At 49.3% G+C, this 22834-nt stretch overlaps 1 protein-coding gene across 1 annotated transcript; it reads right to left on the minus strand.

Annotated features, from left to right (window-relative positions):
* Window positions 1-1328: 1328 nt before the first annotated feature.
* On the minus strand, window positions 1329-8317 carry MMP9 (matrix metallopeptidase 9). Its single transcript, XM_016152346.2, has 13 exons — window positions 8133-8317; window positions 7404-7636; window positions 6937-7085; window positions 6517-6645; window positions 6255-6428; window positions 5905-6078; window positions 5383-5559; window positions 5113-5268; window positions 3955-4237; window positions 3661-3800; window positions 3178-3328; window positions 2982-3085; window positions 1329-1645 (listed from the first exon to the last, which is right to left on the minus strand). Exons 1-13 carry the CDS (start codon window positions 8268-8270, stop codon window positions 1527-1529), a joined length of 2127 nt encoding a protein of 708 aa, XP_016007832.2. The 5' UTR covers window positions 8271-8317; the 3' UTR covers window positions 1329-1526.
* Between the last annotated feature and the right edge of the window lie 14517 nt (window positions 8318-22834).

The following is a 22834-nucleotide window of genomic DNA, read 5'->3' on the forward strand; positions in this document are numbered from 1 at the left end:
GGGGTTAGAGGTCATGGGTGAAGCTGATTGTCTAGTTCTCGTGCAAACTTCAGCAGTTTTCCTTAGTTCCTGACGTCATCTGGTCAGGTGATCTAAGCAGGTTGAGGAACCAAAATTCTGCAAAATATCTCGTAACTGTGTATCAGTGAGATTATCTTTAAAGCAAAAGGCAGAAACTAAACATCTTGTGACCTTTGTTATTGTTTAAGCTATATCGTTTTGTGCTAAACTAGCTACATTTTTTTTTATTACCTCAAGCAAAGTATATTTTAAAATATTTTTTCTGGAAGTTGCTTTATAGGCAGGCATCCAGGGTATGCTAACATATCTTCTTGATCTTTGACTATAAGCTACTTGACAACCAAGGCAATTGAAACTTATAGTTAAAGCCTATACCTATATCTCTAGACACTAGGATCTAATACCTAAACTTGTTTGCCGTTAACTATCAGTTTCACTATCATCATGCATACAGTCGATGTTGTATTTATCCACCGCCTTACCCCTGGCACTTAGGAGGTTGTTGCCAGTTTCTCGGTGTATGAACAATACTGCAATCAATATCCTTCTATGTGTTGTTTCATGCACATGTGTATGAGGATAGAGAGTAGACACATTTTTAGGTTAGTGGTTCTTGATAAACAACTCTCTTAGAAGACAGTCCTGCTTGTATAGGAAGAAATCCTTGCCCATCTTTCCAGATTTGGTTCAAGTTCAGAAGTTATCTTGATTGGGGAACATCCCTTGATTTCAGCCATGACATACAGAATCTCTCTCTCTCTCTCTCTCTCTCTCTCTCTCTCTCTCTCTCTCTCACACACACACACACACACACACACACACACACACATCTTTAGTCTAGGATAGAGAGTCATTTACTGCATACCCTCCAAGTGTAATCCCACCTACTCCCCCAGCCACAGAATCATTCCAATAACTGAGTGAGACTCTCTGCAGGTGGGGCCTGAAGTCTGCATTTTAAGCAGCTTCTAAGGGTGCTTTTATGCACCCTAAAATGTGAAGACCACTGAGAGGTCCTTAAGGACAGAAACAAAGTCCAATTCGTCTCCCTATCCCCAGTGCCCAGCACAGGGCCTGGCTCCATGTGGGGGTTCAATAAATGTTTGATGAATCGTTGGCCATTTCCTTGGCTATAAAACAGGAATAATCACATTGTACTTTCCTAATAGGAAGAACTGAAGATGTTAAGATTTATGAAGTGCTTAGAATACTGGCACATAGTAAGCACTCTACTGGTTAAAAACATATGTACACAAATGCATATGTACGTACCTGCATGCATTCATACATATAAATACAAATAAATCTCAAGATTAGAGATTCCAAGTTTATTAAACACATTCCAACAAAAAAGAAAGGTGGGACGAGAGGGCCCAGCCCAGCTCCACTTGTCCTTTGTCTTCCAGAACAGACCCGCCAGTTTGTATCCGGCAAACTGGCTCCTTCCCCGTCGAGATGGCCCCTATGGGGACTCGCGCTGCAGTGCTGAAGCAGGATGGCGAGCCTTAGGCCTCAGAGCACTGTAGGAGGTCGAAGGTCACGTAGCCCACTTCATCCACCTGGCCCACCTCATTCTGGAAACTCATGCGCCAGTAGAAGCGGTCCTGGCAGAAGTAAGCTTTCTCTGCAGGGGAGAGGCAGGTATAAGAGGGGTGATTCCATCTCTCCCACATACACATACAGAAAGGAGCAAGATCTTTACACGCCTTTCTAGATCTTTCCAAGGTTTTCACATGACATGCTGTCTCCCCCACAGAGATGCTGGAAGGCACAGGCCCAGATGTTCAAAGCACCGGCACAGAGCCTAGCACACAGTAGCTACTCATGACAATTCATTCAACATTTATTCATTCAAACAACAAATCCATTCAGTCATTCAACAAATACCTTGCCAAGCACTGTTAGAAGCACTGAGCAATACCGCTGAGAAAAATCGCAGGTATGGTCTAAGTTCCTTTGATGTTTACACTCTTGTGGGGTATGACAGATGATTAACAAGCAAATGTGTACATAAATGAGATTGGTTTTGACAATTCAGAAGAAATAAAAGCAAGTAAGTGAATAGATAATGAGGGTCAGAGAAGGCCTCTTTGAAAAGGTGGCTGTCATGTTGAGACTTGAAGGATGAGCAGGAGGCAGCCTGGTGACAATCTGGGGCAGTGGGGGGGGGGGGACCTTCCAGGCAGATGAACAACTGGCACAAAGGCCCTGAGTGAGGAATGACCTTGATGTGTTCAAAGAGCAGCCAGAAGGTCAGTGTGGGTGGCGGGAGCAGAGGGAATGACAGGAGTAGTGGGAGGGAGTGTGGGGGAAAGGGTTGGATCATGGTAGTTTTTTTGACCTTAAACTAGGTCTAGAGTCACCCCCAAGACCATTGCCTTCCACTCCTAACCCCTCATTACTCCTAGACACTATATTAAAAATATTTGACAACCAGAATGGCTTGAACTAGGGTGTTTGCAAAAGAGATAGTGAAAGTACATATTTCGGCGGTAGAGTCAACAGAATTTGTCGACTAATTGGATGTGAGCAGATGGGGAAACTGAGGCTCTGCGAGTAGCGGTGACTTGCCTAGAGACACATGGCTACGAATTGCCTGATTTATCGCTAAATCCCCAGTGGCAGCACAGTGCCTGCCTGGCACATTGTAGGCACTTGATAAATATTATCTAATAAAGCAGTGAGTCTTCATGTGTCCTGTACCGTAGGGGAAAGAGCTCCCAAGTGGGGAGGCAGGAAATTTGGATCTTAGTTCTGGTTGTGCTCCTGTGTCTCTGTATGGTCTGGGGAAGGTCACCGCCTTTGTAGGAAACTTATCTGTGCTCGGGCATTTGCCTCAATAGTCAGGGGCTTTTCCTTTCCCGCTCAGAGTTTGACCAATCTCTAGGTCAGGGGAGCCTAACGTGGGAAGAAGTGTCTGCGAGAGAGACCCTCCCCTAACCCCCGTCTGCGGCCCTCACCTCGGTACTGGAAGATGTCGTGCATGTCCAAGGGCACCCCAGGGAACATCTGGTCCACAGGGCTGGCACTCTTGGGATCCACCATCTGCGTCTTCACGTCGAATCTGCAGGAAGGCGGCAAGCAGACAGGTGCTGAGCCGGAGAGCATACGGATGGCGCCCGGGCTCCCCCTGCTGGCGGTCCCCGTGGCTCTCACCTCCAGAAGTTCTGCCTGCTAAACAGCAGCATTTTACCCTCGCCATGCGAGAGGGCCCCAGTGATTTGGGTCACTTCCGGGCCAAAGCCCAGCTTGTCCAGACGCCTCGGGCCTAGCACTGACGTTCCAGTGTAAACCCACACTTGGCGCCCTGCGGAGGAGATGGGTCGCATCAGTCTGGGGGTAGGAAGAAGGGACATATTCTCCTTGAATGTCAAAAAGAAAGCCCAGCGAAGCCTTTTGAAGCCCGGTGTAACCGAAGTCTCTGTGCCCAAAGAGCAGAGCCGCTCAGTGTGATTGCGCAAGAAGCGAGGCGGGGAACTGAAATTCAGCCGCCGCTACATTTGCTAAATTGCATCCGCCAGGAGGGGGCGCCTTTTTCTAATCCGCACAAGGCCTTTTATGAGTTAGTTATTCTGGGTCTCTTGGTCCTAGATTGGCGAGGAGGCGGGGAGGAGGGAAGGGAGACAGGAGGAAACCAACCAGAGAAAAAGAAAATCTTCTTGGTGAGCGGCTCCTCAAAGGCGGAGTCCAGCTTGGAAGGCAGCGCAGGCCACGTGTTTCTGATAGGGAAGGGGCCCTGCACCTTGCGTTCCTGGTCCTCAGAGAATCGCCAGTACTTCCTGGGAACATGAAAAGAGAATGATGGCGGGGGCACTGAACCTTGAAGCGATGACCAGTGGGCGGCGAGAGACAGGCAGGTCCCTCCTCCAAGCCTACACACACACACACACACACACACACACACACACACACACACACATCCCTGCCCCTCACCCATCCTTGAAGAAATGCAGGTGATTCCCAATCTCTGCGATGGCGTCGAAGATGTTCACGTTGCAGACATCCTCCTCTGGATTTAAAGACGCTGTAGCTGCGGCAGAAGGGCTAGCAGTGGGGGGACCCGTGGGGCCAGTTGAAGGAGGGCCTGTGGGGCCAGTAGTAGGGCTCTCTGAGGGGCGGGCAGTGGGAGGCCCGGTAATGCAGACCGTTGGGGGAGCGGTGGGCTGCGTTTCCGGTGCGGTGGTTGGAGGCCGCGGTTCAGGTTTAGGGCCAGAACCTAAAAAAGAGACACCAGATGAGACACCCCTCTTCCTGCATACCTCTGTGCCCATGAAATATCTACTCCCCAAAGCCTATCAGTTTTCTCCCCTGGCACTCACTCTCCTCTCTTTAGATGTTGGAGCCTGCCTTCCCCCAATCACAAGAAGGCCACGTCCTTTCTTAAACTCGCCTTGCATCCAAGCCATATTTAGCCAATCCCTGAGCTGAGTCAGGCCATGCTGGGCCCTATGAACATAAGACAGACGGGAACACCCCACCCCACTTCCACAACACCCGGCCTCACAGGTGGGAGAGCATTGTTTCTTGAGCACTCAAACTGAGTGCCAAACTTAGTGCTAAAAGCTTTATAAACTCACATTAGCTCATGGGATCTTTTTTTAAAAAAAATCTACAAAGTAGATTCTTTAATATCCACATTTTTTAAATGAGGAAATACTACTAATGATAAGTGATAACAATAAAAATATCAAACACTTATATGGTGCTTACTATATGCCAGGCATTATTCTAACTCACTTATCCCTCCTAACAACCTCATGAGGCAGGTATGTTTACTAGCCTCACTTTAAAGGTCAGGAAATGGCGCCATGAAGTAGTATATCCAAAGTCAGCTAGCCAGGAAGTGGCTGGACTGGCTTTTAAACCTGTTTGTCTCACTCTAGAGTCTGGGCTCTTAATCACCATCTCCAGGCACTAACTCGGGGGCAGTTAGACCCACTGGACCAGGGTTCCCCACCCTCCCTACCACACCTACCCTCCCTACCACACCTACAACCCCGCCTTCCCTCTTCAATAGATGTTGAGGTTCCAACTTCCCCCCAGCGCTCCCCATTCTCTTCCCTTCCCTCCATCTCTGCCCCCAAACCTCACCATACAGATGCTGGATGCCTTGCACGTCGTCCTCATGCAGGGGGGGCTTCTCGGTGTAGCTGTACATGGGGAACATAAGCGCCTCCGGCACGGTGGAGTGATCTAAGCCCAGAGCGTGGCCAAACTCATGGGCAGCCACAAGGAACAGGCTGTATCCTGGAGGAAAAAGAGACCCCGAGACCTAAGCCCTGGGCTGAGCTCCCAGCTCCCGCCGTCTGCCTCCTCCACTCCCCACTGCCCGCAGCCTCAGAACCTCAGGACCCTGTCCACCTTGATCCGGGCAGAAGCCCCACTTCTTGTCGCTGTCGAAGTTTGAGGTGGTGGCACACCAGAGTCGCCCATCGTCGCGGCCCTCTCTGGTACAACTTGAGTACTCCTTGCCCAGGAAGACGAAGGGGAAGACGCATTGCTCCCCCGCCGAGTTGCCCCCGGTCACCGTCGAGTCAGCTGGAAAGACCCAAGGCTTTGGGTGAACCGGATGGGGCGGGCCAAACAAGGAGCTAAAGATTCTTGGTACCATTCTTAAAGCCTAGGGGGCGATGTGGGGGCGCAGCTGAGCCCAGGCTAAGCTGGTGGGCGGGACCACGGCCTGCGAGACCGCGGGAGAGGCAGCAGACTCGGCTAAAGGCCAAGCCACAAGGATGGAGCGGCCACAATTGAAAGTCAAAGGGAAGGACTGTGGTGAGGAGGGGCGGAGCCATGGCGATCCTGAGGAGGAGAGGCAAACCGATGGGTGAAAGACACCCGCTTCGGGGACCGATGCTGAATCCGGAGGTGGCGGGGGGAAGATACCTCGGGTCGGGCAGAAGCCATAGAGCTTGTCCTGATCGTAGCTGGCAGTGGTGGCGCACCAGCGGTTGCCATCCGAGCGGCCGTCCGTGGTGCAGGCAGAGTAGGAGCGGCCCTCGAAGGTGAACGGGAACACGCAGGGCTTGCCGTCTGCGTTGCCGTGCTCGGTGTAGAGTCCTGGGGAGGCCCGCACATTCCCCCGAGTTTATTGCCCCCTGTGCTCCGCCCCTCCTCTCCTCATTGTATAGTTGAGGAAACTGGGCCCAGAGGAGAGGAGAGTGGCGTGCAGGCCACACAGCCTCTCGCTGCAGAGCTGGGATGAAAATCCACCCTCGCCGCGCGCCCGCACTCACTCTCGCTCGGGCAGAAGCCGAACCGGCCGTCAGCGTCGAAGTCGCCAGTGGTGCTGCACCAGGGCAGGTCGTCCGAGCGGCCCTCCGTGGTGCAGGCGGAGTAGGAGCGGCCCTCGAAGGTGAAGGGGAAGCGACAGGGGGCTCCATCTGCGTTTCCGAAACGGGTCCCTACCACTGCAAGAGGAGGCGGACCGGGTCAGTGGGACCGGCGATGCGCGTGGGGAGAGCAGGGAACGGGGGCGGCGGCGGCTCAGGATCTCACCGACGCCCTTGCCCAGAGACCACAGCTCCTCGTCGTCGAAGTGGGCGTCTCCCTGGATGCCCGGGCCAGGGGGAAAGGCGTGCGCCAGGAGCCCGTCCTTCCCATCGAAGGGATATCCATCTCCGTGCTCTGAGGAAGGAGGTGGGAGGGAAGAGGAGAGTTAGCCGAGGACAGGCGTGCAGGCTGTGGGCTGCCCAGCGCGCTGGACTGCGAGCGGGCGGAAATTCCGCCGTCCGAGCCTTGCGTCCCCGCTCTGTGCCGTGTCGCGCAGGAGAGGGCGCCATAGGGGCGAGCGGAGGCCAGGGGCGCTGGGACGGACCAGAGGAAGCCGGGCGCAGTGCCCCCTCTGCGCTCTCCGTGGTCTTCTCTCCCCTGTCCCCGTCCCAGACCCGCTGGGCCTTTCCCTTCTCGCGCTCTCACCCCTAACGCCGAACTGGATGACGATGTCGGCTTCCAGGCCGTACACGCGCGTGAAGGTGAGCGGCGTCACCGCGCTCCAGACCGCGAAAGCGCGCGCGAAGGCGTCGTCGATCACGTCGCGCGGCAAGTCTTCCGAGTAGTTTTGGATCCTGTAGGGAAAAAAAAAAAGACAGGGGGACAGAGTCCAAAAGTGAGGGGCGGGAGCCGGAGCAGCAGCAACACCCCTGTTTCGGCAACTTCGGCACATACGGCGCTCCCTGCGCCCCACGTTCTCATCAATAAAGCAATGCCGGACGCCTTTCTCTCTTCCGACACTCACATTGGCCCTGGTAAGAGGACTCAGATTGCGAGGCCCATTTCCCCAAAGGAGAGAGACGGAGGCTCAAAGGTGGAGCCCCTTGCCCCAGGCTGCATCGTGCACCCCACCGCGCCCACCGCGCCCACCCCCGCGGTACCCGGCCGCGCACCAGTACGTGATGTTTTGGTGGTGCCACTTGAGGTCGCCCTCGAAGGTCTGGAATCTGCCCAGGTCTGGCACGCCGCAGCGCGGGGCGCGCATGGCCTCCAGGGTGGCGCTGTCCAGCTCACCAGTTACCGGCAGGTTCAGGCGCCTTTGGAGGACCCGCAGAGCCCGCCCCAGGGACTGCTTGTTGTCTCTAAGCTCGGCCACTTTAGTGTAGCCATAACGGAACAAATACTCCTGTGGATGGAGGGGCAGAGACATCCCAGAGACTTGTCTCCCTTTCTCTACTAGGCCAGGACCTCAACCCTCCGGACGTTTAGGGGCTAGCAACAAGACATCGTATCCAGGATTTGGTACCCTGGACACCAGGGCTTGTGCCCACCCAGGCATCTCCCGTCCCTGTTGCCATCCTGAGCTCATTCGCATTCCCTAGTTGCTCCTGGCCACGCCTACCTCGAGGCTCCCTAGGGTTTACCCCTGTTCACCCATAGCCCATGCCCACTCCAGAACTCTCCGATGCTTTCCCACGCCATTTTCCACTGCCCATCTAGGAAACCCTTATTAACCCATTTCTAGGCATCATGGCCCAGAGCCTCCACAGGACTCTGCCCTCCCTCCCTGATGCCTGATCCTGGACACTTCTGTTCTCTAGACATGCCCATCTCCCACGGTATGCCCCCAAAGTATCTCCTCTGAGCTCCCATGACCTCCCTGGACTGGGGTGTTTGCCTACCTCTGCCAGCTGAGTGTCAGTGCGATTGCTTCTCAGTTCTCCTGGGAAGACCACAAAAGTGGGCCGGTGCCGTCTGGGGGCGGCAGAGCAGCAGCCCAGCACCAGGAACGCCAAGACCAGGGGCAGCCAGGGGCTCATGGCGAAGGTAGCGGTGACTGGCTGCAGCTGCCCCGGTGGGGGCTTTAAGGAGGCGCTATCAACTGAATCAGTGACCCCGCCCTTCCCCACCAGGCCAAGCAGGGGCTGACTCAGGGGATGGTGTGTGTGCGTGTGTGTGTGTGTGTGTGTAGCTCCTGCATGAGAAGGCAGAGAAAAGACTTACACCACCTCCTCCTCCTCCTCGCCCCCCTGCTTGCAGTCCCCACTGCTGAGTCAGGGAGGACCCCCGACCCACAGAAACCCACAGGAAACCACAGACCCATAGGGGAAGGTTAGGTTTTGCAAACTGCAGAGCTTGGGAGAACTGTATGAAAGAGGAGGAGGAAAACAAGGCTGGAGGACTCCTTGAGCCCTCTGTCTGAAGGCCCTAAGTAGTCAGCCTAAGGGAAGGAGATGGAAAATTCTCTGAGGCCTCTGTCTGAAACCAGTGATCCCTCTTCCTGGATAGACCCCTCTGTGGGCCACTCCTCACATTCCCTGCTCCTTTTCTCGTCCCTGGAAGCCTCTCTTGGCTCAGCTTCCTCTCCCTGCTCCACCTGGCCTGGAAGGAGTGGGCTCAGCTGGGCAGGGGTTGGGGAATTCCACTGGGGCAAACCCCTGTCTTCACAGGCTGACTCCTTCAGGTTAGTGAGGGGGAGTCTGGCACCTGGAAGCCGGCAGGCATGCCTCTACTCTCTTCCTTTAGTACCTCAAGCAAATGTCCTCACCACTCTGAATTTGTTTCCTCACCTGCAAAAAAGGGTTCTTTGTCCCTAAGTCGATGTGAGGATAAAATAAGATCAAACTCATAGAATGCTTAGTATAGTGTATGTTGCAAGCCCTCGACAGACGACCGTGATTGCCAGGACTGTGACTCCAACTTGCAGTCAGGAGACTGGGGTCTCGGGCTCTAACCTGCTGTGTGACCCAGAATAAATGCCTGCCCCTCCAAGGGCTTTGGAGTCTTCAACTGCAAAATAGGGAGAAGGGGATAATCCCCAGGAGCCCTTTCGGTTCTCCTGCCCTGGTCCACCCACAAAAGCTCCAGCATCAGTTACCACCACTTACATCAATGACCAGCAGCCTCCTTCCCTTCCTTCTTCTCAGCCAGCCAGTGTGGGGCCTTTTTCGAAGCATTATTTGGGAAGAACAACAATAAAAATTCAACGAACTGTACTTAGAGGGCTTACCATGTGCCAGGGACTTTATATACTTATCTAATAACTGAGTCTGTGCGATAGAGACAATTTGCTTCTCTGATAGGAAATGGAAGCTCTAGAGTTCACTAACTAATGAGCATTTGCTCTGGAGTCATGCGAATCTGGTTTTCGGTCCCAGTTCTGCCATTCCTCAGCTATATGACCTGAGGCAAGACACTTCACCTCTAAGCCATAATAATAATGCATTTTTTGAGATTTACTGTGGAGTACAGTGATAAATTCCCTATAAACATCTCATCTCATCTTAACCACCATCTGTGAGGCAGGTTTAATCAGTACCCCTCCCATTTTCAGAGAAGGAAACTGAGGCTCAGAGCAGCGAAGGAACTTGCCTGTGATCACCCAGTGAGTTAATACACAGAACCAGGATGCAAGCCTGGGGCTCCGTGGCTCTGAAGTTTTTCATATTTATGTCAATTTACAGGGAACTGAGATAACCAGGGGTTGGAGAGGAGTCGGGGCATGGGCTGGGGGAGGGGACGCTTAAAACTTGGACCTTTCTCCCCTGACCCTTTGCACCCACTGAAGATCAGAGAGGAGGTTTTGGGCCTTTGGGGAATTCGCAGCCAGGATAAAGGACCCAAGGGTCCTATATTCCAGACTTGCAAGTGTGGGGTCAGAGCCTGTATGATTTTAGACATGGAAACAGAGAGACCTTCTAATACAGGAGGTCTTCATCTGGAGGCAGACATAGGTGCTAGCAGAATCTATGAACCACCTCCACCTTGCCATCAATTGTACAAAATATGTCATGTCTATGTATATATGTCACATTTCTCAAATTTAGCAGCGTCAACATTGGGAGCTGGTAATTCTTTGTTGGGAGTCATCCTGTACATTGTAAGATGTTTAGTAGTATCCCCAGCCTCCACTCACTAGATGCCAGTAGCACCACCCCCTGTCAGTTGTGACAACCAGAAATGTTGCCAAACATTGCCAAATGTCCTCTGGGTGGGTGGAAGGGGCACAGTCACCCCCAGTTGAGAACCACTGATATATGTTGATTTTTTCTATGTCAGGCATCCAAACCTTTCATCATATATTCAAACCATTGATGACCATCCTCAAATCTTTAAAGATCATTTATTCTGCAACTATTGGTTGAGTTTTTACAGGCCAGGCATTATGCTAAGAATTGGAAATATAACAGGGACCAAGAGAGCCTTCGTCCCTGTGCTTATGGCACGGACAGTCCAGTAGGGGAGAAACCGAACGAGTAATTCATTACCAGAGAATCAGACATCACAAGGCGGAGGTATACTTATCTACTCCAATTATCCCCATCATGCAGATAAGGAAACTGAGGCCCAGAGTGAAGAACTTGCCTCTCTGAGGTCACAAAGTGAGCTAGGGACCAAGTGTGGGGGGCGATAAGGACTGGTAGCTAAGAGGGGACACTCTGGAGCCGAGCTGCTTAAGTTCAAATCTCAGCTATGGGACAGACCTGCTGTGTGATCTGAGCCGTTGACAGAATCTGTCGGTGCCTCAGTTTCCCCATCTGAAAGTGCTTACCTCAGTGAGTTAACAGATATAAAGTGCCTGGCACATGGTTGCAAGTACTTGGAGCTACTCTAATTATGTTTGCCTCTGGGCCAGCTGGCTGTTATTTACCAACTGGGGAGCAGGAGAGGAAACCTCACCAAGAACTCCAAAGGTTGATTCCTGGAGTCAATCTAAGCAAGAACCCTCACCCCCTCCCAACTTCCTCCTTTAGCCCCTGGCTCCCCAACCCCCATCAAGGGGAACTTGGGGAGAGCTTGGCTTTCAACACCAAAGGCAGGAAGTGGTTCTGGTTACCACATCCCCTTCCCCACTTCCCCTGCCCCTCCTTCGAAGACCACAACAGAGTTTAGCCAAGGCCCTGGCAGAAGAGGCAGGGAGCAAGATACACCCCCAGGTGGGCACTCTCTAAACCTGACCCAGGTCATGGCTTGGACTCTAAGCTCCTCCCCCAGGTAGAGGCCTCCTCAGGCTGGGGAGGGGGCTGAGCCTGGAGCCCTGAGTCACCAGCTGGGTGACACAGCCCTACAGACTGCTATTAGTAACTCCAGGCCCCCAGCGCGGGGTCAGCCTCACGAGATGAGGAATCTCTCCCCCTATTTAGGATGGGGGAACTCCAAGCCTGTTTCTCCCCAACCTGTCAGAGAGAAGATGGGCAGTCAGGCCTGAGGGGCCCTGGCAGGATGTGAAGAAGACGCTGAGTCTAGGACGAAGCAGTAAGGTGTGTATATTACAAGACATTGCCCCAGGGGAGAATATCACTCAAGTACACACACTTCCACCCACAAACACATCTGCCATCCCTAGCCCCAGGGTGGTGGCAATTCCCAGGCCGAGTCTCAGAGGCCCTGTTAATAATCCTGTCTGCCTCCCACTTATCTGTATTGAGCTCCTTCAACAGGAAGCTACAGAGTATAGACTTTGGAACAGACCTCTTGGATTCAGATTCCAGCTCCTATGCCTTCTGACTATGTGACCTTAGGCAGATCGCTTTGCCTCTTTATGCCTCCATTTCCTCAGCTGTAAAATGGGGAGAGAACAGTCCTCACTCAAAGGGTCGTGGGGCATTAAATGAAATTATACAGTGCAAGTTTTTAGCATAGAGTAGGTACACAGAAACAAATTTAGCTATGATGATTCTGTTACTCCAGTGCTCTCATCTTTACAAATCAGGACTCATGATCCCAGTTAACTTTACAAATCCACATTCATAAGCCCCTTTTACTGGCGAGGAATCTGTGAGGTTCAGGGAGGTGCCCAGGTCCGCACAGCTAGAAAGGGGCAGACGGGGGTCTCAATCCAGACCTGACACCAGCACCCTGTTCTCTCTACCGCATTCTGCATGTGCCCCCAGCCACCTTAGCCTGTGATAGTTCTAACAGTCAGTGAAGGAGTGGGGGAGTAACAGTGTATCCAGCGCTGTCATATCACATCCGATTTGCACCAAAAGACAGATCTTCTTAACACTGTATTTGAATCCGAGCTTTCAGAACTCCTTGGCAGTCATGAGAGGCAGAGACTGTAAACCATTTTCAAGGTGACTTGCCCAAGGCCCAGAGAAGTGCTTCAGTTTGCTCACTGTCACACAGCTGGTGAGTGACAGAGCTCCTGCCCAGGCCTTCTGACTCGGAATCCCGTGCTAATATCAGGTCACTGGATCTGGCAAGAAGGAAGTCAGTGAGGGAAGCGGCCTGGGGGACTAGGGTGGCCCAGAAATCAGGTTGGAGTGGGTAAGCCCAAGGACTAACAGGGGTGGGGTATTTGGCTGGGCTCTATGGGGAAAAAAATAGGGGAGAGGATCAAAGAGGGAAAATTAAAGATTAAGTTGGCTGGAAGGGGCAGAGAACAATCAAGGAGAGTTTCCTTTAAGGCGAGAGGTTTGTGTGCAAAGAAAGGGATGGGACTGTGGATGGAGAGGCATGTGAATTAAAGGGGAAAGAGGGTGAGCCTGGGACCAGTTCCTTTAGCATCAGATTGCCCTCTGGCGGGTAAGGTCATGCTTGGGGGTCCCAGCAAAGCAGGTGTGGCTCCAAAATACACCTTTAAAAGATTGTTGGTTTATTTGTTTATTAGGATTTTTATTAGGTTTTAGGTTCACAGCAAAGTTAAAAGGAGAGTACAGAGATGTCCCATATACTGCGACCTGCCCCCCACCCATGCACAGACCCCTCCCATTATCGATATCGCCTGCCAGAGTGGGACGTTTGTTACAACTGATGAAATTTCACTGACTCATCATTATCACCCAAAGTCCGTAGTTTATCATTCACTCTTGGAGTTGTTCATTCTATGGGTTTGGACAAATGCATAATGACATGTATCCACCGTCATGCTATCATACAGAGTAGTTTCACAGCCCTAAAAATCCTCCGTGCTCCACTTATTCATTCCTCCCCACCACAAAGATTGATTTTGATATTTGGAAAAAAAAAAAAAATCCTTAAAGTAGCCAGCATGGGAAAAATCAGATCTTTGTTGGACTTCCTTATATAGTCATTTCAGGGTTTAGTATTGTTTTACTTGGGATGACATATGGGGAAGAGCACCATATTCTCAGTGATCACAGCCCCTAAAGGTCTGAATCTGGTCTCATTCACAGTGGTGGCAGGGTGGCCCTAACCTTTGAAAATCCCAAGTTAAACATTCAGTGGCCGCTCAGTCTGTGCCAGCCCTGGGCAATGGAGAAGGGAGACATCCACATGGCACACAGGACAACGGGCAATTTCTTTGCCCTTTTACAAACCTGGGTTGCACCCCTACTCTTGGCTGGGCACGCTTTCTCATGCATCTTCTAGTTCACGCAGTTCTTGAAGTATGGTCCCAGAGGGTCCCAGAACCAGGAGCATCAGCAGCACCTGGGAACTGGATAGAAATGCAGATCTCACCTGCCCCCAGCCCCAAAACTATTGAATTAGCACCTCTGGATGGGGCCCAGCAATGTTTTAACAAGCCTGTCTGCCAAGGGATTCTGATGCATGCTCAAGTTTGAGATCTCTGCTTTATTCCAGCTTCATCCCAACACAGAGAAAGGGAGGGGCTTTTGACCTTATTTCCAGAGGAGGAAACTGAGGCTCAAAGAGATGAAGCCACTTTCCCAAAGTCATGGAGCTAGTACCAAAATCAGGTGGGAATCTAGGCCTTTCTGGCTGTTAGGCTGATGCTCCTCACCACAACATTACAGCCAGGGCTGACATTCAAATATTTAACAACCGGCATCAGGAATCCTGACCAATCAAGAACTGATTCAGTCCAAAGGGAGGGGAGGGAAACAGTGGTTTTTCATCCTTTCTCTCTTGGATCTGCAGTTTTAGGGGCCTGGGGAAAGGAGGCTACCGCTCTGAGGCACTTAGAAGGTTCAGAGCAGCACCTGTTATCAATGGGTAGGGAAAGATCTTAATATTTAACAACTGATGCTGTTGTCCTAGTGCATACCAGCTGAACATCCACCCTGACGACAGTCCCCTCCCTAGGAGAGGCTCCTGAAATTTGCACCAGGGGTGGAGGACCTGGAGCTAAATATAGACCCCAAAGAGAATACAGGTATAACACGTGCCTTATGAGAATACCGCAGTGCTTCTCAAAAGTGGTTGCACATTGGGGTCACTGGGATTTTCTTTTGAACAGTGGCATCTGGATTTCAACCCTCTCCCCCCTCTTGCCCCGCCCCCAGGATTCTGACTTAATTGGTTAAGGGTACAGACTAGGCATTGGGTTTTTTTTTTTTAAGCCCCCATGATTTCTATGCAGCCCAGATTGAAAACAGGGCTCTACAGGATCCCTGAAACACGTAAGAGACTTCAGATTAAGAACCTGTGGTTTGCATCTGTATTTCCCAAGGCTGGAGACTTAAAAAAAAAAAAACAACAAAAAAAAACATCCTTAAGAGATTCTGATTCAGTAATCAGTGGGGACCGGAATTGCATGTTAGCAAGCTCCCCTGGTTTAGAAATCAGAGACAGGGACAATCCTCCGAGCCAAGGGGCATAGAGATTCTACAGCCTCCCCACTAGCCCGCCCCCAACAGAGTTGAAGCAATTGAGAACATTTTGCCAGGAAGCATCCAGAACCAATTTCCCCAGCTCTTCCTTCCTCTGTGCTGCAGCGACATTGCCTCAAAGAACACGCTCTGAAACACAGCTCAAGACACCCTCCCGGGAGAGCCATTTTCGGGCGAGCCTCAGAGCCCCAGGCCTGCTCTGATTGCCTTTTCTTCCCATTAATCCTGGGACGCCCTCATTTAGATGCGATCTGCATATATTTGCATATTGAATTCCAGTGCCGCCTCCCCATCCCTGTGGCCTGTTAGGGGAAAATAAAACGAATGTATTCACAAAGCCTGCTGAGATGTGTTGGAACCTCACGCAGCGCTGAGACTTTGGTACACCTGAAGCCAGGCGCTGGGAGGAAGGGAAGATGGCGCAGGCCCCGCGTGGAGCTGCAGGAAGGCTGCAGAAAGGACGGCACTAGAAGCTTCCAAAGCTCTGGAACCAGCAGTCCGGCCCTGTTCCTGATGAGAGACAATTTGGAATTACTCCAGAGGGGAAAGACGAGCAACACAGTAGATGGGGTGCGGGAGTGCCCCTTTAAGGGGAGGCGGAAAAGATTCCTTCCCACCTCAGAAGGTGCCTGACTTAGAAACCACCTCGAAGGCTCTCCCACCTCCAGCCATGGGCTCCATGAAGAGCCTACCAGGTGATGGCTGATGCAGTGCAGTGGTCTGTCTGGGTACTGGAATCCAACAGACCTGGTTTGAACTGTATGGCCTGGGGCAAATGACTTTCCCTCCCTGGACCTCAGTTTCCTCATCCTTATGATGGGAGCAGTCAGCTCTTACATGGTGATGGAAGCCATGTCTTTATTTGGTTACCCGGTAATTGAATAGCTTTCCTAGGCACTTTTTGAGGCTGAGAAGGAATCTGCTAACAGATACAAGTGGGAGGTGGCCCTGGGAGCCCAGCAGCCCTGAGAGTCCTCCTGCGCTGTCCCTGGACAATAATTCTGCCCTTGCTCACATCTGACCTCCTTCCCTTACCTCCAGCTCACTTTACTAGTCTGGCCTCGAGCCTTCCCATCACTGCTGGGAGCCCTCAGAACCCTTTTCAATGCCTTCCTTTTTTGCTTAAGTTAGCCCAAAACAGTTTTGGCTGCTTGCAACCCAGGGCCTCATTTGACACAACGACCATTTCTGCTCCTTCTCCTCAGCCTCATAAGGATCTGGCTTTAATCATAAGCTCCACCAGCCTCATTTCCCAAAACCCCCTGGATAGCAAGCACCTCCTGAAGGTCCCAGGACCCTTCCAGTGCAACATGCTCCAAATCCACTCCTCTCCAGCCCTGCTTTTCCCTCAAGGCACCCCCTTCCTGCTTCTCTCTCCTCCCTAGTCTTCCCAATTTCTAAAACATCTGTGTATAATCCTATAGCGCATCCCCCTCCCTGCACGTCATCTGAATAGTTGACAACCTGGTTAATCCTTTTAAATCTATCTTCTCCGTATTAGTCAGCTAGGGCTGCCATAACAAGATGCCACAGACTGGGGAACTTGAACAACAGAAATTTATTTTCTCACAGTTTTGGAGGCTCGCAGTTCAAGGTCCAGGTGTGGACAGGGCTGGTTTCTTCTGACGCCTGTCTCCCTGGCTTGCAGATGGCCGTCTTCTCCGTGTGTCTTTACATGGTATTCCCTCTATGTGTGTCTATGTCCTAATTTCTTCTAAGGACACTAGTCATACTGGATTAGAATCCACTTTAATGAACTTGCTTTAACTTAATTACCTCTTTAAAGACCGTCTCTCTAAATACAGTTACATTCTAAGGTACTAGGGGTTAGGACTTCGACAAGTGAATTTTGGGGAATGCAATTCAGCCTATAACACCCTCCGTCCCCTGCATTCTCACTGCTACTGCTGGCACTGCAGCCCTACAACTTCCCTCCTGGTAGTACAATAGCTCAGCCCCTCCAGTACCCAGCAGCCACGCTCCAAATGCACCTCTTTGGTCAGCAATCTCTGAGCATGCTCAGAAGGCTTCTTTCTATAGCTCCCTACTGTCTTTAGAATGAAGTCGGAACTCCTTAGCTTGGCATCTGAGGCCCTTCAGAATCTGATTCCCATCTGCTTTCATAGTCGTCATTGCAGTTAGGGCCAGGAAAAAATGACAATGTCATCTAGCACCTTGCTCTTCAAAGTGTAATTCATGGACCTACAACATTGGCACCACTTGGGAGCTTGTTAGAAATGTAGACTCTTGGACCAGCCCCAGACCTGGTGAGTCAGAATGTGTATCACCTGCACAGACCCCAGGAGATCCATATGTATCCTGGAGTTTGCAAGTTCACAGACACCAATAGTAACCAAAGAGGAACTCACAGGAGTGAGACCTGCGGTCACCTTGTTGAGTCAGAAAATTGACTTGGTCCCAACCAAACCATACAATTCACAAGAGTCTGGGACACACAACAGATGACAATTCTGAACAAATGAACTCGACTTCCCAAGGCTATTAAGAATGCCTAATGCACAAGTACAAAATAAATGAAAAGATTGCCAGAGATGGCTCCCTGATGGGAAAGGCAAGATTCTCATCTTTCATTTCCACTCACCAAACAGATATTGAGGCCCTGCTGAGTGCCAGGCTGGGTGCTGGCCCATATGGAATGAAAGGAGGCCTGAGCTTTGTTCTGTAGGAGCTCACAAACCAGGAAGGGAGGCAGACCACGAGATACGCATTCAATAACCAGTGTCCATGCCAAGGGCACCCACCCACCTGCTCTATTCCTCCATTACTCTGACCTCAGTTCTTGAACTACACCATGCTCTGGCCTCTGGGCCTTTGCACTCTCTATTTTCCCTGCCTCAACCCTTCCCAAGCCTCCCCTCTCTGCCCGCCCCGTGTGCCTGGCTAAATCTTATTCATCTTTTAGATTTCGGCTGAGATGTCATTTTTTCCAGGAAAATGCTGCTGACCTCCCCAACCTGAGAAGCAGGCCCTTCCGTGCTCTCATGACCCCCCTCAACCAACCACTTCCCTTATGTGGCATTTTTTTGTAATTCAGAGTGAATTTCCTGCTTATTCATCTCTCTCTCCCTGCAAGCTGAGATCACTATGAGGGCAGGACCCTCATCTGTTCTGTTCACTGTCTTCATATGTATTTTTTAAACATAGAAAAATAATAGTGATACTAGTCAGATTTTTTTTTTTTAGCTCATACTATGTGCCAGGCACTGACATAAGTATTTATATGTATTAACTCATTTAATCCTCACAGCTACCAGTGAGGTGAGTGCCATTTTTCCCATGTCACAGATGATTAAAAAAAAAAAAAACAGAAAAGTTTAGAAACTCGTCCAAGGTAACACAGCTATTAAATGGCAGAGTAGGGAATCAAAGTCAAGCAGTCTGGCTCCAGAGTCTGCATATTAGAAGAGGGTTTGATTAACTCTATGGGGAGAGGTAAGAGGTCCAGGGGTGGCTTTAGCCAGAATAACACCTGAGCCAAGTTTTGAAGAGCGAAGAGGAGTTTGCCATCTGGACAAGGAGCAGGGCTTTGCAGACTTGACATCCTCCAACCCCCATCTGTCGGAGCAACAGCATCTTCCTGAAGGGCAAATGGAAGACAATTGACAGCACTCCAGATGCTGGCTGATGAGGCTTAGAGAGGGCAAATGCCTTAGCATCCAGTTTCATCCTGAGTCACCCACGGGTGGGGCAAGGCAGGTTACACATACCCTGGGGCTCTGGTCCTTCAGTCCTTGTGTGGGTGGGGACACTTGCCTCTTCTCTTGCCCCACCTCCAGGATTTGAGGCTTACTCCTAAACTACACCCAATTCCTTGCAGGGATTGGCCCAGCACCTCTGAAGGAAGATCCCAGCCAGCACCCTTTCAGGTTAGGTACAAGCCCAGAGAAGACCTGGAGACTGTGAGGACAGTGGGGATTTTCCCCCAAAACTCCAGTCTGGGACCTTACAAACACTCTGGGAGCCTCCTCCGGCTCAACGGGCCCCCGGCTTTTTTTTTTAATTGAAGAAATGATTTAAATTTTTCCCCCTATCTACCTCTTCCCTTCCCCCTCCCCTCTGGTAACCACTAGTCCATTGTCCATGTCCATGAATCTCTGTTTGTTTGTCCTGTTCATTTGTTGCTTTTAGGTTTATATCCCACATATAACTGATATCATGTGATTTTCAACTTTTTCTGTCAGGCTTATTTCACTTAGTATGATTATTTCAAGGTCCATCCATGTTGTTGCAAATGGCAGTATTTCATCTCTTCTTATAGCTGAGTAATATTCCATTGTATATATGTACCGCAGCTTCTTTAGCCAATCATCTATCATAGGACACTTTGGTTGCTTCCATGTCCTGGCCACTATGAATAATGTTGCTATGAACGTCAGTGTGCAAATATCTTTTCAGATATCAGTTTTCAAGTCTTTGGGCTAAATATCCAGTAGAGAGATTGCTGGATCATATGGTAGGTCAATTATTAGTTTTTTGAGGAACCTCCATACTGTTTTCCATAGCGGCTGTACCAATTCGCAGTCCCACCAGCAGTGTATGAGGGTTCCTATTTCTCCGCATTCTCTCCAACATTTGTTATTACTTGTCCACAACGGCCCCCTGGTTTTAAAGCTCCAGAACCCTTTCAGGAAATTGGATGTCAAAGGAACCCCAGTTTACAAGACAGATAAAGAGGAGGTGCTGTTCGGCTCCCCATCTCTACTGATGAGGAGCCCTGAGCCACCTCTTTTCACTTTTGGGATAACTGAGGCCTGGAGGAGGCCAAGGACACACAGCAGGTCAGGCCAACGCCTGGATGGGAACTTGGGTGTCCCGAGCTAGACCAGCACTCTTCTCTCTAAACAGCACCATCTCTCCTGTCCTCTCTGTTCTGATCCCTCAAGTTAGAACTAGAAGACTCTATCCCCCACCTCCATTCACACCATTCATTCATTCATTCATTCATTCAGCAAACCTTTACTAGGCTCTTTCTAAGTGTCAGGTACTGAACTGGGCCCATGACCTCAGAGACTGGCAAACTAATGTGTAAGACAAACACATTCACGGACATGTACAATCCACTCTGATCAAACGACAGCAGAGACCCTTCATCATTTTATTCTTGGGGTAGACACTCAAAATATATGAGGAGCACTGAGGAGGGAGGGACATGGGGAAGGTGGGTTGACAGGGTGGGAGGGCCATGTTAGACTTCAGAGCCCCTCCCCCTTTCTCTCTCTCTTCCCATCACTCGGCACCTCCTCAGTGACAATTGCTCTGCCTGAGGTATCAGCTTTATGCACTTGTTGGTCTAGACCCCGGCCATGAGGCCTGTGTCCTGGTATCAATTTAAGTAAATTAAAATTAGATACAATTTATAATTCAGTTCCCCAGTCTCACTAGCCACATTTCAAGTTCTTAAAAGGTTACAGAACATTGATGTCATCACAGAAAGTTCTTGTGACCCATTCTTCTAGTCCACAGCAGTGACTCCCAGATTTCGAATTTCAAGGACCAGTACATGTTTAAAAGTATTTGGGAATTGACATAAGATTGCCAAGTCTTCATTTTGCCAGAAAAATTTAAAAGCAGTAATAATTTTTTAAAAAGAAGAAGAGCATAAACACTAAAAGAAATATGAAAGTTTTTATTGGATCCTGGGTTTTAAAAACCCATGTTAAGGGATATCCATGGAACAACTGGAGAAATTTGAATAGATTGAGTATTGGATAATTATACTGTGGTGATGGAGGAGATTGCTCTTGTTCTTTGGAGATTAGGGATGGAGGATTTAGGGGTGAAATATAAGGATGTCTGCAGCTAATTCCCTTGTGGCTCAGGGAGAAAAAGTATTACACAGATAAATATAGATATATAGATGTCTATATATGGAGGAAGCAAATGTGTCGATGTTAACAGCTAGTGAACTTAAGTGGATTTTATAGGAGTGCTCATTGTATTATTCTTGCAACTTTTCTGAAAGTTTGAGAGCTTTTCAAAATAAAAGTTGGAGGAAAACAAGGTGTCAAGAGAGCAGTTGCTCCGTTGCTGAACAGAACATGAGGCATCTCGTACAGGCCATGCTGGTGCTCCAGGTCTTGATGTGGGATGTTGGTTACATGGTGTTGCGGTGGGTCAAATTGTACCCCCCCCCAAAAAAAAGATATATCCACCCAGAATCTAGGAATGCAACCTATTTGGAAAAAGGGTCTTCGCAGCTGCAATTAAGAATGTTGAGATGAGATTATTCTGGATTAGGATGGGTCCTAAATCCAAAGACTGGTGTCCTTTTAAGAGAAGGTAGAGGGAGATCTGAGACCCAGAGACACAGAGAGAGAAGGTCATGTGGTGATGGTGGCAGAGATATTGGAGTGATGCTGACACAAGCCAAGGAATTCTGGAACCGCCGAATTCTGGAACCACCAATGGCTGGAAGAGTCAAGGAAGGATTCTCCCTTAGAGCTTTACGAGTTGCATGACACCTTGATTTTAGACTGCTGGTGTCTAAAATGAAGAGAATAAATTTCTGTTGTTTTAGGCCACCAGGTTTGTGGGAATATTACAGAAGCCCTAGGACATTTACACAGAGTGTTTACTTAGTGGAAATTCATCGAGCCATACTTAAACGATTTGTGCATATTTATATATGTATATTATACTCCTTAAAAATGTACTTTAAAACCAGAATGGCTATCGACTATCAGCATTCATTTATTTAAAAAAAAATTTTTTTAAGGTTTGGTAAGGACATAAGGTCAAAATCAAAGATAGGCCCTTAAAATGAAATTTCATTTTATGGTACTCTTCATTTTGCTAAGAATCCGTGAACATCCCATCAAAGATAAGCACCAGCTGCAAATCGGCTGCATCAGAATCACCTGGGGAGTTTTAAAAAATACAGAATCCCAGACAGACAGGTCACCAGGACAAGATAGGGAGTCCAGAAATAGACCCGAATACAAGTGGGAACTTAGTATCTGCTAAAAGTGGCATTTCAAATTAGTGGAGGAAGACAGATTATTCGATATGCTGTTGGTTCAACTGACTAGCCACTCGGAAAAAAATAAAGCTGTCTCTCTACTTCATGCACTCACCAAAATAAATTCCAGATGGATGAAAATGTTCATTAAAAAAAATATATATATATATATATAAACAAAAAAAAAGGGGTACAAAAGAATGTAAGGCATTTTCCTTTTATAATCTTGAGGTAGGCATTGCCTTTAACAAACATTTCCTGAATATTCTCTAACTTTGTGTTTGGCGCTAGAGATGGGGACAAGCAGAGGTCCCTTCTCCTCCAGGAACTCAAACCAGTGAGGGTGGTCTAGAACAGTGGTTCCCAGGTTTTAAGATTTCACTAGCCATTAAGAATCACTTTTAAATTCTTTGCTATTTAATAATCTTACATTGGGGCAAGTATGTCTATATGTACAATATAAAATTGCAAAGCTGTTATAGAAAAAGTTTAGTCTATTTTATAACATAAAAACAGATGGCCAAAGAACCAAACCAGACCAAACAAAAACAAGTGGCCCCGATGGGAGGGAGACATAATGGAGCATGAGATTTCCTTTTGGGGTGATAAAAATGTTTTAGAACTAGATAGAGGTGGTGGTTGCACAACATTATGAATGTACTAAAAACTACTGAATTATAAACTTTAAAATGATGAATTTTATGTTATGTGAATTTCACTTCAATTTGAAAAAATAAGAATACAAATTTTAAAGTCAACTAAAACAAAAACCCAAATGCCTTACCGGGAAAAAATTTGCAACAGAAGAGGGAAACAAGAATTCATTTCCCTAATAGACAAAGAGTTCTGACAAATCAACAAGACAAAG

This window comes from Rousettus aegyptiacus, unplaced genomic scaffold (assembly GCF_014176215.1).
Source record: "Rousettus aegyptiacus isolate mRouAeg1 unplaced genomic scaffold, mRouAeg1.p scaffold_m13_p_12, whole genome shotgun sequence".
NCBI lineage: Eukaryota > Metazoa > Chordata > Mammalia > Chiroptera > Pteropodidae > Rousettus > Rousettus aegyptiacus.